This window comes from Mytilus trossulus, unplaced genomic scaffold (assembly GCF_036588685.1).
Source record: "Mytilus trossulus isolate FHL-02 unplaced genomic scaffold, PNRI_Mtr1.1.1.hap1 h1tg001331l__unscaffolded, whole genome shotgun sequence".
In the NCBI taxonomy this organism is placed as follows: Eukaryota; Metazoa; Mollusca; class Bivalvia; order Mytilida; family Mytilidae; genus Mytilus; species Mytilus trossulus.
Genome location: NW_026963770.1, coordinates 1 through 17338, shown reverse-complemented (window position 1 = coordinate 17338; position 17338 = coordinate 1). Strand labels below are relative to the sequence as shown.

Sequence of the window (17338 nt, the reverse complement as noted above, 5' to 3'; positions counted from 1 at the left end):
GGAGTGCAAACGAATGGAGCACATCAGACCTTCTTACAAAAGCAGTTATTTGCACATCTGCTGGAGCCACCATCCGGTTATCAACATCCAACAAACGATACCCTCCTTTTCTAAATGTCTCCTGCTGGTCTTCTATGTAAGAATCAATTGTATAACACGAAATTCTTTCAGCGCTTTCTCTAGAGCTTGGAGTGTCTAAATTGCGACAAAATTCGTAAGATCAGTACCATTGTTTCCCAATCGCCTTAAAATTTCACCGGGGCCGTTTTACTTCTTCTATATAATATAGGTTAATTATAGAAGGAAACCACAACCCTACTAACATCAACATTGGCACAATAGTCCATCAAAATTCTAATCGTTGACGGTTCAAGAAATGGCGATAAGAAAATTTAGTAAGAAGGATTACGCATCCTATATATATAACAAAGACCAACACAGCCACTGCTACTATCATCACAAAACCATGGTACCGGAACAGGTCTTTCCCTAGTTCCCCATGGACAATATCACCAAAATATCGACTCCCGTAAAAAGACATATTTATATTTTTCTACACTTATTAGCCCACTCACGTGCGCTACTTTCGCGATTTACTAATTTTAATAACTTGAAATAAGCTAAAAACTTAAACCATTTCAGGTCTACAGGACGACTCCTACAGAATTTAGGGTATTCAAGCAGCTTGTCCCACACCCACAAAGAAAGAGGGTTTAATAACAACCTAGAGAAATAAATGACTGAAAGACACTGCCCCAAAATGATATAAGGCTCCCGCACTGGGCGAGCACCAATCCATGTTAACCTAATAAACCTACCAACCAACACTCAAAACACTACTTGATTAAACGGGTAAAAACATAAACTTCGATACTTACCTCTGTGAAGACTAGGAATTAGGTATAATACTACAATCGACAAAAACATAACATATACCCCCCCCGCTTTATGAGGAATTGAACGAAGGATTGCATAAGCAAACATAAAATACCACTCAGGCTGAACATGGATTGGCGTTTTTATAGGATTAGCAGGCCAATAGTTTAAATGATTCCCTAACAGCTCAGGATCCACACACACTAAATATATAAAAAAGAACCTAAAGCAAACATAACCAAAAAGATCTTTAATAGTATAGAAGGGGTGGAAGGGCACACACATAGTACCTCTTTCAATACCCAAAGGGTTATTACTCCCTTTCTCATGTAAAAAAAACAGGTGTAAAAAAACAACCGCCACTATCACAAACGGTAAGAGAAAGTGTAAAGTATAAAACCGCTTTAGAGTTGCATTACACACGGTCCAACCCCCTCATACATAGCGGAGCATACTCTCTCCTACTACGGGGATCACTCTAAGTATATTAGTAATAACAGTAGCCCCCCAATATGACATTTGCCCCCAAGGCAAAGTGTAACCGAGGAAAGCCTCCGCCATAGTTAACAAAAACAAATGCACCCCAAAATACCACACTGTCTTATCTAAATAAGACCCATAATACAGCCCACGAGCAATGTGCGCATAAATACAGATAAAAAACATAGAGGACCCATTTGCATGAATATTACGCAACATTCATCCTTTTTCCACATTACGCATAATATGTACTACAGAATCGAATGCCATGTCTTCATGAGCAGTATAATGAGTTGACAATAAAAGACCCCTTAGAAGTTGGATAATTAGGCACAAGCCTAGTATAGAGCCAAACCTTCACCAAGCGTTTAAGTTTACAGGACAAGGCAAATCATAGAACCTGTCATTCATAATCTTCACCAACTTATTAGTACTTCGTCACGGACCAACCCTCTTAGGCGTGTTAATATTATTCACAGTATTGTTACCAACCATCTCATAAGAAAGGCCTACACCTTGTTTATGAGTTTACAGCTCACCACCTCTTCCTCGGCCACCTCATGAATTTTTGTTATATATACAGGCACAAACCCCCCGCACACCGCATTTTTTTATGAGTACACATAAGCTTGGACCCCCCTTTTTACACCTCTGAAGACACCCAAAGTGTTAAGTGTCCAACTTTGTTTTTGCTCCATTTTTACTTTATTTTTAATTAGACTTAAAGCGACCAACAACTTACGCTTCAAAAATTTTTTTATTTTTAAGATACACGCCTCGTTTTCGAACCGAAAACCACATGAGCAACCAGAGCTGGGGTAAATGAGGAAATAAACGTCTCAAATCCCCATTATCCTACAGCTTACAATTAGCTATAGAGCCCAAGTAACTTAGAATTTAAGGGTCAAATTCACCACTTTCTCTGCCAATAATTAGGTTGAATCTCATGTGGTCCTGAAGAATGCTTACTCCCCGCAAAGGCTTTGTAGCCTTTCAAGCATACACTAAAACCAAGTTAATTAGGTGTAAGGAGACCCGTATTGACCAGTTTTTAAATAGACCATAACAGCCTAACAATAAACGAATTAACTGTAATTTTGCTTATCTTATGGATTATTTTAATAAATTATAACTATTAATACACCAATAAACTTTAACTATGAGCATTAATAACTACTGACCCCGTCTTTACTAACATCAGGAACACTGTCTTCTTCACTTACAACCACATTTCTCTGCTCGACTGGCTGACAGACATTAGCTGGGACTTCAGGCTCCACAACAGCTATTTGTTCTTCTAAAGGAACATAGCCACCCTCAGCATGGGGGCCCCCTTCCTCCTGATTATCAGGAACAACTTCAGCGACACCATTCACAACAGCATCTCCAACAGCTGAAATAGTTTCAGGTAATGGGAGCACCCTAACAGTGTCACCCCCTCCGCCCTGACATAAGTCCCCTCCTCCAACGTCTATTCTAAACACTCAGTTTTTATATGAAAAAAAACCATCTCACACACCCCTTAACAGTAAGCCTTTTTTTGCAGCAAACCCCTGCCTAAGCCACTCTCATACAGCCTCTCTAGTGCCCAACACATTCAACAATCTATCACTAAGCAACACACTCATTTACATAAAAAGAACCCTTTTTATAAGTTAATCAGCCTATTATACAATATTATTTATGTCATTACAGATCCGTCACAAAGTATTGCTTTAGCTAAAAACTCGCTCGCTTAAAAGAGACCTTAAAGCTATGCATAAGCTTTTGGGTTAACAAACCCAAAAACTTCAATTAAAATAAAGCTTCGCAGGGTCTTGTTGCTCTTCTTTTACACACAGGCCTCTTCGCTTTACCCTTATGCAAGAAGTACTAAAATTTATTTGCCCCACTTTACTTCAAGTAAGCTTTTTATGAGGCAATCGTGTGCATTTCTTTAGAAAGATAAATTCTAAAAAACCTCAGTGAGATGAGCCTAAAACTAATTAACTCCTCTTAAATTGTTTATAAAGAAAAGCTTTAACTTTTTCTTTAGGAATCAAAGTCCTACGTACTATAATACTTCTTTATAACACCTCAGAGCAATAAACTACTTTTGAGCTTAGCTTCATCAAAGCAACTGGGCCATCCCCCCACGTACAACTAAGCTAGGAAGAATTTGTAGCTCTCAGTTATATTAACATTAGCAACTAAACACAACTTAAGAGACAGGCTATCTGGCTTGAGAATAAGAATCTTATACCCTAAGCAAATTACTGGGATTTTCAATTAACAGCTCAACATTCTAGCTTAATTTATTCACCCAGCGTACACTAATTTCATTAAAATTTTTGCCCAGAAGGCAAATATAGTAATTATTGCTATGTAACCATCCTATAACCAGCACATTTAACAGCCTAACGCCACGTTTATTTACATAAAAAGGCCCTATACAATATTGTCTATAGCACTCAGATCTGTGACAGAACATTGCTTTGCTTAAAAACCTTTTATACGAAACTAACTCACTTAAAAGGGACCTCAGGACCAGACATAAACTTCATCACTTGTAGTCTTTGTAAGTTTATAACCCACCTAACCCCCTTTTAGGCGTGTTAATATTACATACTATTGTTAACACTTACTTTTTAAGACGCTCACAACCTTGTTTACAAGCTCACGCTTCTACGTTTCACAATTTTATTTAGCTTCATTTTGTTGCTGCACACCACATTTTTGTCACCTCTATTTAACCTGCTTTCCTATTTCCTCCCCTCCAGATCAGCCCCCCCAGGCATTAGTGTGTCATTTTGATTTTATTTTATTTTTGATTTACTTTTTTGCTTAGACTTTAAGTGACCCATGAATTACGCTTTGGGAACTTTCATATGACTTGATTTCTATTTATTTTTTGATTTTAAGATACAGATAGTCTAGTTTTCAAACCCCAAAAAATCACATGAGCAACCAAAATTAGGGCAAACGAAAAAAATTAACACCTTAGATCCATTTCTCCTGCAGTTTACAATTAACCACAGGAAGCAAATAGCTTTAGAATTTAGGTTTAAGTTTGTTTTTTTCTACCACTAATTAGGTTAAGTCTCACATGACTCTGAAAAATGCTTACTCACTGTAAAGGGTTCAAAACCTTATCTACAACAGGTTGTAAAGCATAATCTAAAACAAGTTTGGACAGGTATGGGCATTCGCAACTAGATTTTCAATAAAATACACAATGTCAAGTAAAATTAAGTTTTACTTTGACTTATAAGTTATCTTAACTAAGGGCTTTTTACATGCATCAGCAACAGGGTTTCCGTGTAAAAGGACAGGAGAACAGGCCTTGCGGTCACTGTACCGGCCGGTAACAGGAAATGCGGTACACTATAAAACCTCATTCTTAAGGGTTTCCACAGTGTTTGGTTTTTTTTTGTCTGTTACTAGCACAAATCCATTACACACCGCCTTTTTAGAACCCTTGTTTTATTCTTTAGGTGGGTGATTGCTGCTTTTTGGCTGCATTAATAGACTGTTTTATTTTTTACCTAATTTGCAACCCGTTTTAACCCTATTTTTTAATAAAATAGCAATACTAATTTTAACAAGAACCAACGACACGCCCTACCGCCACTAATTGGCCTTCAGCTTCATAAAAGGCAACCCTTTTTATAAACTAATCAGTTTATTGCGTAGCATTATTTAAGCAATGACAGAGCCAGGGCAAAGCGTTGCTTTAGCGAAAAAGTCCTTTCGTACAAAATTAGCTCATTTTTAAAAGAGGATAGAAACTGAACTAGCTCACGCCGTTCTGAACTCAGCTCATGTTAGATTTTAAAGGGCGAACAGACCCACCATTAGAAGCTTCTACGCCTCTAGGATATCTAAAGCCAACATCGAGGTCGCAATCTTCCCCTCCAATACCATCTTTCGGGAGAAATTGCGCTGTTATCCCTAGAGTAGCTAGCCACACATATAAAGTTAGGAAATACGAGTTAGATTTATATAATAGTGAAAGACTTATTTTCACTGATCTCCCATCAAAATCGTATAAGAGCCAAAAACTCCAATTAAGATAAAGCTTCATAGGGTCTTGTCGTCCTTCTTTTACATAAAGGCCTCTTCACCTTAAAGTTAGTTTAAATTAAATTTTCAGACACAGCACCTTCTTCGTTAACCCTTTCATACCATCCTTCAATTGAAAGGCAAATTATCGCGCTACCTTAGGACGCTCACGTTAACGCCGCCGTTTACAACAAACATTACTCTAGTTGCACTGGGCAGGGACTACCTTTTACTTACATCAAAAGGAAATGTTTTTGTTAAACAGTCGAGAAGTTTAGTTTGCCGAATTCGTTTAAAAACTTTTATTTAGCCTTTAGTTTTTTAAGGTAAAACAAAATAGTAATACCAAATAAATAATATTTTTACTCGTTTTTATCATAGTCACTGGTCCTACAACCATAGGCTTATTTTAAAGTAAATGAATAACCCAATTAATCTTTTTTCCCCATCTGGTTTTAGTTAAAATACACTAATATCTAATAGCCAGTTTAAAGCCTATAGAAACCCAATTTTTTTTTAACATCAATTTTAGTATTTTTCAGCTTAACCCAAAAAATTTTACCCCTTAAATAGTTAAGGAAAATGCTTACACATCTTTTTAAGCCAACCAGATATCTAAAAGCGCGAATAGTATCTAGCCGCTATTCTTTAGTTTAATTAAATCTCTGCCACGATTTCTTAACTCAAAAAAATAACTCTCTTTTATTCGGGAAAATTAAATTCTTAAACTTGTCTTGAAAAACCCTTATGCAAAAGGTACTAAAATTTATTTATACTATTTTAATTCAAGTGCACTTTTCACAAAACAATTATGCACGTCTCTTTAAAAAAGATAAATTATAAAAAGCCTCAGTAAGAGGAATCTAGAACTGACAATTCTAAGTTATATATTAACTACTTTTAACTTATTTATGAAGAAGAAGATTAACTTTTTCTTTAGGAATCAAAGCCCTACTTACTACAATTTTTCTTTATAACGCTTCGAAGTTCTAAGTGCCAAAAAACTACTTTTGAACTTTGCTTCATCAAAGCAACTGGATCATCCCCCACGTGGCACTAAGCTTAGGCCTAACTAGACTATGGAGAATTTGCAGTTCTCAGTTATATTAACATTAACTACTAAGCACAACTTAAGAGAAATACTATCTGACTTAAGAATGAAAATCTTATGTTTTCCCTAAACTACTTAAGCAAGCCAAAGCAAATTACTGCGATTTTGAATTAACAGCTCAACGTTTTAGCTTAAACTATTTGGCCAGCATACACTAATTTCATTAGAACTTTTGCTTGGAAGGCAAATATAATATTATTTACTATATATGCATATTATAGCCTAGCAGCAACTTCCGTTACTGCTACCTTGTTACGACTTTTCACAGGTTTCCCCGCGAGCGACGGGCGATTAGTACTCATCTGATTGTATTCAGGGTAATTTTATTTTTAACCCTTACTTACAAGTCCTTCTTCAAAGGCAAGTTTTCTTATCTTATTTGTCTACTTAGTTGAGCTACCTTTTAGTAGCTCAATCTTTGAATTATTGCTTAAGTTACATCTGTATCCCAGATTAACCTTGTCATAAGCTGCATGTCAATCTGAATTATTTTTGAAGTTGTGCTACATGGGCATATAGCCAATTCTAGTAGCTGCACCTAACTAAAAGTAACTTACCTTACCGAACTCAGCAAGTAAAATAAGAGTTAGCTTCAGTAATAACCAAAAATTTTACCCGGACACTCACCATATTAGAGTAAACAACCATACACACGCACTAATAAGACAAGGCTCAAATGTAGGTGGGTTATCCTTTAACACCCAGGATCCCCTGTTTTCTATCTCAGACACCGCCTATTTATTTCTCTTTGACAACCAAATGTTTAGTTAAGAGGAACTTTTGTTTTAAACTATGGATAACAGGGTATCTAATCCTGGTTTCACTTCATAGATTCGTTAGAAGCTCACTAAAACTTTAGGAATATAACCACAAAAAACCGTTAACATTACACTGCACCTATAGTTTTTTTATAGTTTTATAACACAACATTGACTCTAACCAATCCGCTTAAATTTATATTCGAACTGAATCTAACCGCGGCTGCTGGCATTCATCAATTGACCCCGAATTTGTCAAAAAGCTGGGTTAAAGTTTCCTTTATTAACCAATTTTCCCCACTGATGTTGAACTTGCACTTAATTTGTTCAAGCCCGCATTTAGAATCATGAGAAGCATTTTGCCCATAAATTTAGGGCCATAATCAAACCCTCCTACAGATTTGACACAAGGTACTAAAGTATCCATCTTCCTCATTTTCAATGAGACGCTTTAATTAAGCTACTGTATCTTCTATTTTAGGTTTATTTTACTCTTCGTAAAGGCACCATGGTTTTTATGCACAAATACGACACCACTAATATTACAAACAGTAACACACCAGCTATTAGGATATATAACCTTAACCCGCTTCTTTCAGCCATGAAACTTAGAAACAAAGACCCGCTAATTTCTCTGTACTCGTAATTCATAAGACCCATAAGGACCGCTCTGGCACAACACCTTCTGACGAGAACCATAAACTCTAGATTAAAACGATACACTTCATTGGGGTAGATCCTTAAAACATACAAGAACAGGACTATTACACCCCTAACGTAAGTTAGGAACAATAAGAACCCTAACAACCTTCTAACCTCCAGTGCAACCTCCACACATGCAATTATAGACCCCCTCAATAGCACTAGCCCTAAAGAAATAGGTTGCTTGGCAATTAAGACAATCGAAAACACAGCCATCAAAATTACACATATGACTATAACTCTCATTATATAAACATAATTAAGCTTACGCCCCCCGCTACCACCAGCCCTCATACTACCAGCTGGTAGGTAAAATAATTTTTCTGAACAATTTCATTCAAACAGCTGAGTTGACCTAGTCCCTTATGGGCACCTTGAGGGCCCAATAGCTCTAGTCAACCTTGATCCAGACTTTGAGCTACCATCCTGGACCCCTTAAAGAAGGCCATTTTTCTGGGGTGGGAGGTTAGCCTCTCTATGAGCCACATTCTCAAAAAGAATCTTAATAGTTTGGCTGACGACCAAGGCTTAGACCCTAATTTTCTAAGCACTCCTCATCACAAAATTAACCCTACAAAGGGAATAAGAAATACTCTGACTCTCTCATATTTCTCAAGAACTACTACAAACCCAAACCTCTCTATTTTCCTCCCTAATACCCCTCCTAAGATAATAGCCCCAATATACAGGCTAAGAAAAGGAGTTTGTATATTTAAGTGCTCATTAATCCGCAAACTTCTGCTATTAACGTAATTAGACCCAAGTATTACTCTAAATACAATCCGTGCCCTATAAAAAGAAGTGAAGATTAAACCTGTTAGCTCTAATAAATAGCACCCATAAGTTATTCTTCTGTCTATCATTCTTAGCTCAATTATTAGGTCTTTAGAGAAAAACCCTCTTATAAACGGGGCCCCTCTCAAGGACACAATTGCAACCGTTATTGCACCCATTCTTACCGGTAATCCTTGCCACAAGCTTCTTAACCCCCGGATATCTTGGATTCTTTGGTTTCTATGAATAACACCCCCTGCGCCTAGAAACAACAAAGCTTTAAATACCGCATGGGTTACTAAATGAAAAAAAGCTACAGACGGAAGAAGGATTGAAATCGAGAATATTATTAACCTTAACTGCCTCAAAGTCGAGAGTGCGATTACCTTTTTTAGGTCAAACGCAAACACAGCCCTTGACCCCGCTAATATTAGAGTAAATAGTCTTAAGACTATAAGTATTTGAGTCACAAAGGGATTAGCTCTGATAATATAAAAAGAGCGAAGAATCAAATAAACCCCAGCTGTCACCAATGTCGAAGAATGCACCAAAGAGGAGACCGGTGTGGGTGCCGCCATGGCAGCAGGTAGCCATGCGCAAAACGGCATTTGTGCGCTTTTAGTTATACCTGCAAGAACTACCACAAACCCTAAATTAACCCATGTCTGCACTGGGTGGTATATATAAATTAACCACCCCCCTTCTCTTAAAAAAATAGAAACTCTAAAAAGTACAAAAACATCCCCAATTCGATTAGTCAAAGCTGTCAACATAGCCGCAGATAACCTCTTATTGTTCTGGTAATAAGCCACTAATAGGAATGAGGTGAGCCCTAGCCCGTCTCAACCAATTAAAAGTATTACTAAATTAGGAACTAAGATTATAAACACTATAGACAGCACAAACAACCATACTAATCCCATAAACCGCTTGTAGTATGGCTCTCCAGCTATATACCACTTGCAGTAGGTTGCTACACTTCCTCTAATTACCAAAACCGTCCCAACAAAGACTATTCTTACGCTATCTAGTAGAACTCTGAAGCTAAATGAGAGACAATTACTCTCTCAAACAGTAACTTCCAATAAATAAGCTTTTCCAAAGGTCCTCCCTCTAAGAATAAATAAGTATCCAATCAGAATCAGTAAAAGTAACCCTAAGTTACTTTTTAATTGTATGATACTATTTTTACGAGCCATCTCTTAGTAACCTTGACATCAAATCGTCTCCGCATAGTCGCATCACCATAACCAGAAGGGCCAAGCAAATTCTGGCTTCGCAAACAGCTAAACATAGAATTAGTAAAATTAACCAAAACTGATTTATTAGAAACACATGGGTTACAAACAATAAGCCTAGTCTTATTATTTCAAGCCCTACAAATAAACACAAAAGGTGTTTGTTTATACGGAAGATTACAAAACAGCCTATACTTATTAAGAAAACTCCTAGGAATTTTATTCAAATCATAGCTTTAAAACACATAGTTTTCTACGACTTACAAGGCCGTCGCTTCAGCAAAGCTTTTAAAACTACCTACCTTCTATGATCCTCCGTATAGAGACACAATAAGACACAAAAAATATAACACTGAATACACGCGATTGCAACTTCAGCGGCTCCAAAAACACCTCCGCCCATTATTAACCCTTTAATACCCCCAACTCCTGTAAGCAGCCTTCTGCTATTTAACCAGCTAACTACTAACTCTCTCCTGCATATAGTTAGAATTACTTTACCAGCTCCCAGATTTAGTGTCAGACGTAAAACTAATGTTAAAGGGCGAAGTATGCCACTAATTAGCTCAACCACTACTATAAAAGGCACAAGGATTAACGGGCAACCTGTTGGAACGAGACTCATCAACCCCTGCTCAAATCTGCATAAAAGACTAGATAAAACTAAACAAGTTCAAATAGACAAAGCAAAGGAGAACCCGAACACAAACTGCCCTCTTACAGGGAAAAAGAATGGAAAGTTTCCAGACAGATTTAGTATCAGAATTATCATGAACAGACCCCTTATTACTAGAGGAAACCCAGATAGCTTTAGTCCCTTTCCGTTCAATCGAATCATCGAATAAGTAAAGGATAGCACCAAACTCCGAAAAGAGCTCGTACTTCTACCCTTAGTGTACACGTCTCTAAATAGCACGGTTATTGGCACTATAGAAGACAGCAACCATAACGGCATAGACAACCAAATTAAGTTATAGCTGTGAGCATCAAATCTAGAAAAAACATCTATTAACATGACTTTAAATTATTGATTACGCGATTTCTTATAAATATAAGTGATACACGTGTTATAAGGGTTAGTTCACACAAATGGCAATTGGCTATAAACATGCTTCCTTCCTGGATAAAGGTCTCGGGTACCTGCTCAGTCTATTTCACCACATAAACCCCCACTAAATACAACCCCTCGCTGGCTTACTAGAGCCTCTCATAGAAGGAACTTAAAATATATTAGAGACCCAAAAGACACAGCGGACCCATAAGAAGACACCCAATGTCAGTGAGCATAAATATCAGCGTAGTCTATATACCGTCGAGGCATTCCTCTTAGGCCTAAGAAATGCTGAGGAAAGAGAGGTAGTATTTACCCCAAAAAATATTGCTATAAAATGGGCTTTCCTCCATTTCTTATTAAAGCATACTCCAACAAAATTTGGCAACCAATGGTTAAGACCACAGAACACCCCAAACACCGCCCCTATTCTTAGCACATAATGGAAATGAGCCACCACATAATATGTGTCGTGTAGAGACACATCCATAGAAGCCCTAGACAGTAAGACCCCTGTTAGCCCTCCCACGGTGAATAAAAACAGAAACCCAGTACTTCAGTAGGCGGCAGGCTTTATTTTGAATTTTCTTCCTGCTATAGTTGCCAGTCATCTGAATACTTTCACCCCTGTTGGAACAGCGATTACTATAGTTGCGGTAGAAAAATAGCCTCGAGTATCAACATTAAGACCTACGGTAAACATGTGGTGAGCCCACACCATACACCCTAACCCTCCAATTCCGATTATTGCGTATACTATCCCAATTAGACCAAAAACCGCTTCTTTTCCAGAGCAATGCATAATTACTTTTGATATCACACCAAAGGCAGGTAGAATAAGAATATACACTTCCGGATGCCCAAAAAATCAAAACAAATGTTGGAACAAAACGGGGTCCCCCCCTCCTGCGGGATCGAAAAAAGTTGTGTTAAAGTTTCGGTCAAACAAGATTATTGTGATGCCCCCTCCTAGAACCGGAATTGAAATAATTAAAAGAACTGCAGTAACTCTAATCCTTAAAACATAAAGCTCCGCTCGTTCTCCTTTCATTTCTAACACTGGCATATTTTTATTGGTCCTAGCAAAGTTAATAGCCCCCACTAGAGAGCTGAGCCCAGCTAGATGTAGTGACACAATAAGAACATCCATCCTAGGGCCCCTATGATAGGGGTACACAGATAAAGGGGGGTAAATAGTTCATCCAGCACCAACTCCTTTATCCGTTCTAAAGGACAGTATTAGTAAATATAGTGCATTAGGAGATAGTCAATAACTTAAGTTGTTTATTCGCGGGTAAATTATATCTTTACCTCCTACTAGCAGAGGAATCAACCAATTACCGAAAGCTCCAATTAAGATAGGTATCACAGCAAAAAAAATTATTATTAAGGCATGCGTTGTAACCACCACATTATAGAATCAATCTCTTTTTAAGAACACTGCTCCAGGATGCCCCAGTTGCATTCGGATCATTAACCTCAACCTTGCTCCAAACAACCCTCCTCAGACTCCGCTATACAGATAAAGGGTTCCAATATCTTTGTGATTTGTTGATCACAGCCATCGACGTCACCAGGACTCCACTTCTCCATAACCCCCTACTTCTTCCTTTTTTAGTATTTTTATCATTTTATTTATCCTTACTTAGAAGCCAATCATCTAGCCTTATTAGCCCTTAGAGCCGCACTAGATTTTAGCCTCTTAATATTTTTTTCCCTATACGCTATAGTAAGATATGCCTTTTCAAACCTTCTATTAGATCCTTGAGAACTTTCATTGGTCCCATACTTCCTTAAGAAGCACTCTCGACGTGAAAACCACAGGTACACACAATACACTTCCAACAGCAAAAGTAAGCCTCTTACAATCACCTCTCATCAAAATTCGTTTCGCATAAATGCCACTTCTAGTATTAACCTACTCATTCCAAAGACCCCTCACGATATTCGTGGTAGAGACCCCCAAACAAGATAAGAAGGAAACCCCTTGAGGACAAAATCCCTAACACTCTCTTACCGTAAAAGAACATGTAGGCAAAAGGTATTAACAGCACTACCTCTACATCAAACACGACGAACAAAACTGCTACTAGAAAGAATCGGATAGAAAAGGGCCTCCGAGCTCTTCCAATAGGCTCAAATCCACACTCATATGGACTGCACTTTTCTCGGTCTAGACCCCGCTTTTCCCTTAGTAGCATAAATAACCCCGTAAACAAAAAAGACACAATGCAGACAAACGCAACTCTTAACCCCATAACCATTCTTCTAGAAAACTTATGGAAGTGTCTTTAGCTCCCAAAGCCAATATTTTATTTTAAACTATATCTAGCTAAAAAAGGGTTGACACCACTAATAGCCCCACAACCTATCGTTCTTAAATTAAACTACTTTTTTATAAGGAAAAATGGTACAAGCCATTTATAACAAAGTTAGCAGCCCTATTATGTTAATTAACTTCCTCACTTAAGAATGAAAACCTAGGCTTAATAATTAGATGCAAACCAATCCTTTTTTTTAAAGTACCATTCTACAAAAAGGAGGTAACAACTACCTATAGTTATGTTTGAAACAAAATATTTTATTTTAAATTACCTTTTTATCATACTTTTGTGGTTTTACCCACTCTTTTTGAGCCGAAATCAAAACGCCCCTGGCCTAAAAGCAGTTTCTAAATAAATCTCACCAAGATCAATGCCCCCCCTGCTAGGTTAGCCCCGATCACTATCCTCCACATAATCTTGAATTCTGCTTTGTTTTTGTCTACTAACCTTTTTATTACTATCCTATAAAAAAAGTCAATGTAGAATTTTAGCCTGATTACTGAACCTATAATACAAGCCACGATTACAGCCCTTCCTCTCATTAGAAACACCAATACTTTCGCTAGAAAGCCAAGGAAAGGAGGCATCCCCATCAGTATCAGTAACCCTATACCCCTCGCGGCTCTACTAATCTGACCGCCCATTCTTGTTTTGTTTATTATTGAGCACCCATAAAAAAACAGCCCTACCGACAGCGAGTAAACTGCAAAATACCCTACAAAGACTACTCTTGACCATGTGAGCCCTAACAGCATTCATGATGTATGCACAAACGACGAGTACGCGCTTATTACTCGTACTGAATTCTGGTTAAGGCCCCCTACTGCCCCAATTCCAGCTATCAATACAATTACTACTCACAACCCCTTAGAGGGTATAATTATTGATAAAAAGACAAGGGGGGCGACTTTTTGCCAAGTTAATATTAACCCTCTTGCTAACCATCTGCTGTTCTTAATAATTGAAGGGACCCACGAATGTAGCGGGAAAACGCCAGATTTTAACACTGTACCCGCCCCCCTTATCACCAGCCCTCTCACTACGTGCTGCTCTATCAAGGTTACAAAACCCACTAGTATCAGAATTGACCCCGTTCTTTGTACCACAAAATATTTTACACAGGGCTCAGGACTATAGTGACCATCAGGGTTTATAATTACAAGAAATCCATACAGATTTAGCTCTAAACCGAGTCACACCCCTAACTATCTCTTCTCTTCTAACCCTAAGAATTGTCCCGATCAATATTACCCCTAATCTCACTAATTTTATAGGTCTTACCACAAAGCTTACCATTTCAAGTAAAGGTTACTTATAACACTTGAAAATCATAGGTCTTCTGTCCTTAATTAGACTACTTTACTCAGACTAGTAAGCGCTTGGAATCGCTTTGGTACTTGATTTCAAATCAAAACTGTTTAACTAGTCTGTATGACTCCTATTTTTAACCTTTTAAATGGTCAGGAATCTTATATCAGGACGGAGCATGCTCTTCTTGAATGTACGCATACCACGAAGGCTTTGCGTCTGGGTACTTAAACGTATAGACGTCCCCGTCTCATATTTTGAACCACCACATGTATAACCATCCTCCAAACCACACATATACTAAACATCATAATGCTACCCATACCACATCTACGAAGTGTCAGTACCAAATGCAAGCCTCAAAACCAAAGTGCCGTTGACTGGAAAACTCCCCACGCCATAGTCGGACTAACCTCACCATTAGTCAAAGAGTCCCCACAACTACGTGCATTCCATGAAACCCAGTTAGTAAATAAAACACTCTTCCATACACCCTATCTGCAATAGTGTATGAGTTTCAGTAGTATTCTCGAAGTTGCACTAGGAAGAACACAGTCCCACATAAAATTGTTACCACTAGGCCAATAAATGGCCCAACATCATAATCCTTCAAACGCATTCTCTTATGGGCTTGAGTTACGAATAACCCCCTCCTAATTAAAAGACCTGTCTCGAACAGCCTTGTCGACGACGGGTTTGGCGTGCGGATCCCTGGAGGGGGTCATCGCATCCCTAGTTCACACGAGGGTCTTAAGGCATTATGGAAGAAAGTCCAAAAAAAAGAAAAGAAGAACATTACTTCAGACAGAATAAAAAGGGCAACTCCATCACGAAATCTCTTGATTACGAAGCGAGTATGAAACCCAATATCTCCCTCACGAATTAAGTCTCGCCATCATCTAAAAGTTCTCAATAGTATACACCCCAACCTCATTCCTATTAATAGAAATCTGGGAGTTCGATGCAGTCACAAAATTAACCCTACCGCTATTCCGTTTGCCGAGATAGCCACAAAAAAGGGCCACGGACTTGGACCTGGTACATAGTAACGAGAATAAGGATTACGATTCATTGTTTAGGGTATAAACATAAACATAAAGTTCAGCGGTATCCAATGAGCCGCCAGAACAAAAACATCACAAACTCTTCTCAAGTTTAAGGACTCCCTGTGTGACACCCCCTTCCCGTGACAACAACTTCCATATAGGTATAGTCTAAAACATGCCCTAATAAAGCTTATCAGACCCAGGATAAGCAGGAACACTCCACTTATTCACCCTCCCACGCCGAAAACGAGGATTTCCCCAAATAAGTTTAGACTAGGAGGGGCTGCTATGTTGCTTGATCTTAACAGGAAACACATTAAGACTAGACTTGGGCAGACTAACAAGCCCCCTTTATTTATTACTAGCAGACGCGAGTGCCTCATCTTATAGATAGCATTCACATACCTGAACAAACCTGATGAACACAACCCATGCCCGATCATAATAATAATGGCCCCCACTACCCCTAATACCGTGTTGCTAAGCACTCCTAATAGCACAAGCCTCATATGCGCTACAGAGGAATATGCTACCAAACATTTTAGGTCCACTTGCCGTACACACGCTAATCCTGCGTAGACACCTCCTGCCAAGTTCACCACTAGTAGCAGCACAAAAAAAACGCTTCTAAGCCTTATTTGTATAACTATTATAAATCGAAGCAGCCCGTACCCTCCTAATTTTAGTACCACCCCGGCCAATAGCATCGAACCGGCTACTGGGGCCTCTACGTGAGCCTTAGGTAGTCACAGGTGAAATGGATATATTGGTAGCTTGATAAGAAACCCTAGAATGTATAGCCATCACAATCTCATTCCCCTTTTTTTTACTAGCCTTACCACAGAACTTATCCTCCTCCTCAACCCTCTAATATAGAGTTCTCTTACCCCCCATAAGAAAAAAAGAGATCCGAACACCGTATAGATTACTATATACCCCCCTGCCTGTAAACGCTCTGGCTGATAGCCTCAGCCTACAATTAATAACAACAGAGGGGCTAGCACACTTTCAAAAAAAAAAAAAAAAAGAAAGAACCTCCTCACCCTGAATCTTATCACTAAAATTAGGCTGATTCTGATAATTATTAAATTAAATCTTGCTTTCCGGTGGATCTTAACCCTCCTTAGGTAGGAAAGAATTGCTACAAATAGAGTTAGTGTAACCATTAACCCTATTACAAAGTCTGTGGTGTACAACCCGTTCAACTCTACCCCCCCTATCGCGACTCTTGTGGCGCCCATACTTAGAATAGTTAGAACGCTTAACCCAATGACACTCATATTTAGGTTTTTTATAATAATCAATGCAATAAGTCTAATTGCCAACCTTTTAACCATAAGTAAGACAGACTTTATCTGACACATTCAGTGTAAATGAATTATACTAGTTTATATTATCTTACATACACCCTAACTAGAACTACTACACACACACTAGCCATAAGTATGACACATAGAAGAACAGTCCAACACAAACTCATTAACTTATCATAACGTAAACGAGGTAAAGAAGCACGAATAACCACAAAGAAGACCGCAAAAGCCATCATAAAGACCCCGATCAACGCTTCATTTCCCCCGAAAAATATCGCCGCCCTTATAACCCTTCTGAGAAGAATACTAGAGTACT

At 38.3% G+C, this 17338-nt stretch overlaps 2 protein-coding genes and 4 pseudogenes across 2 annotated transcripts; all 6 read right to left on the bottom strand.

Annotated features, from left to right (window-relative positions):
- Positions 1–7736: 7736 nt before the first annotated feature.
- LOC134704254 (NADH-ubiquinone oxidoreductase chain 6-like) lies at positions 7737–8353 on the bottom strand. Its single transcript, XM_063563547.1, has one exon. It carries the CDS (start codon positions 8260–8262, stop codon positions 7750–7752), a length of 513 nt encoding a protein of 170 aa, XP_063419617.1. The 5' UTR covers positions 8263–8353; the 3' UTR covers positions 7737–7749.
- Positions 8354–9809: 1456 nt separating this feature from the next.
- Positions 9810–10995, bottom strand: LOC134704256 (ATP synthase subunit a-like; annotated as a pseudogene).
- A 904-nt stretch (positions 10996–11899) lies between these two features.
- Positions 11900–12586, bottom strand: LOC134704255 (cytochrome c oxidase subunit 1-like; annotated as a pseudogene).
- A 1116-nt stretch (positions 12587–13702) lies between these two features.
- Positions 13703–14212, bottom strand: LOC134704252 (NADH-ubiquinone oxidoreductase chain 2-like; annotated as a pseudogene).
- A 587-nt stretch (positions 14213–14799) lies between these two features.
- LOC134704253 (cytochrome c oxidase subunit 3-like) lies at positions 14800–15735 on the bottom strand. Its single transcript, XM_063563546.1, is given in 1 exon segment — positions 14800–15735. A coding segment is annotated over 1 exon segment (936 nt).
- A 3-nt stretch (positions 15736–15738) lies between these two features.
- On the bottom strand, positions 15739–17046 carry LOC134704258 (NADH-ubiquinone oxidoreductase chain 4-like; annotated as a pseudogene).
- Between the last annotated feature and the right edge of the window lie 292 nt (positions 17047–17338).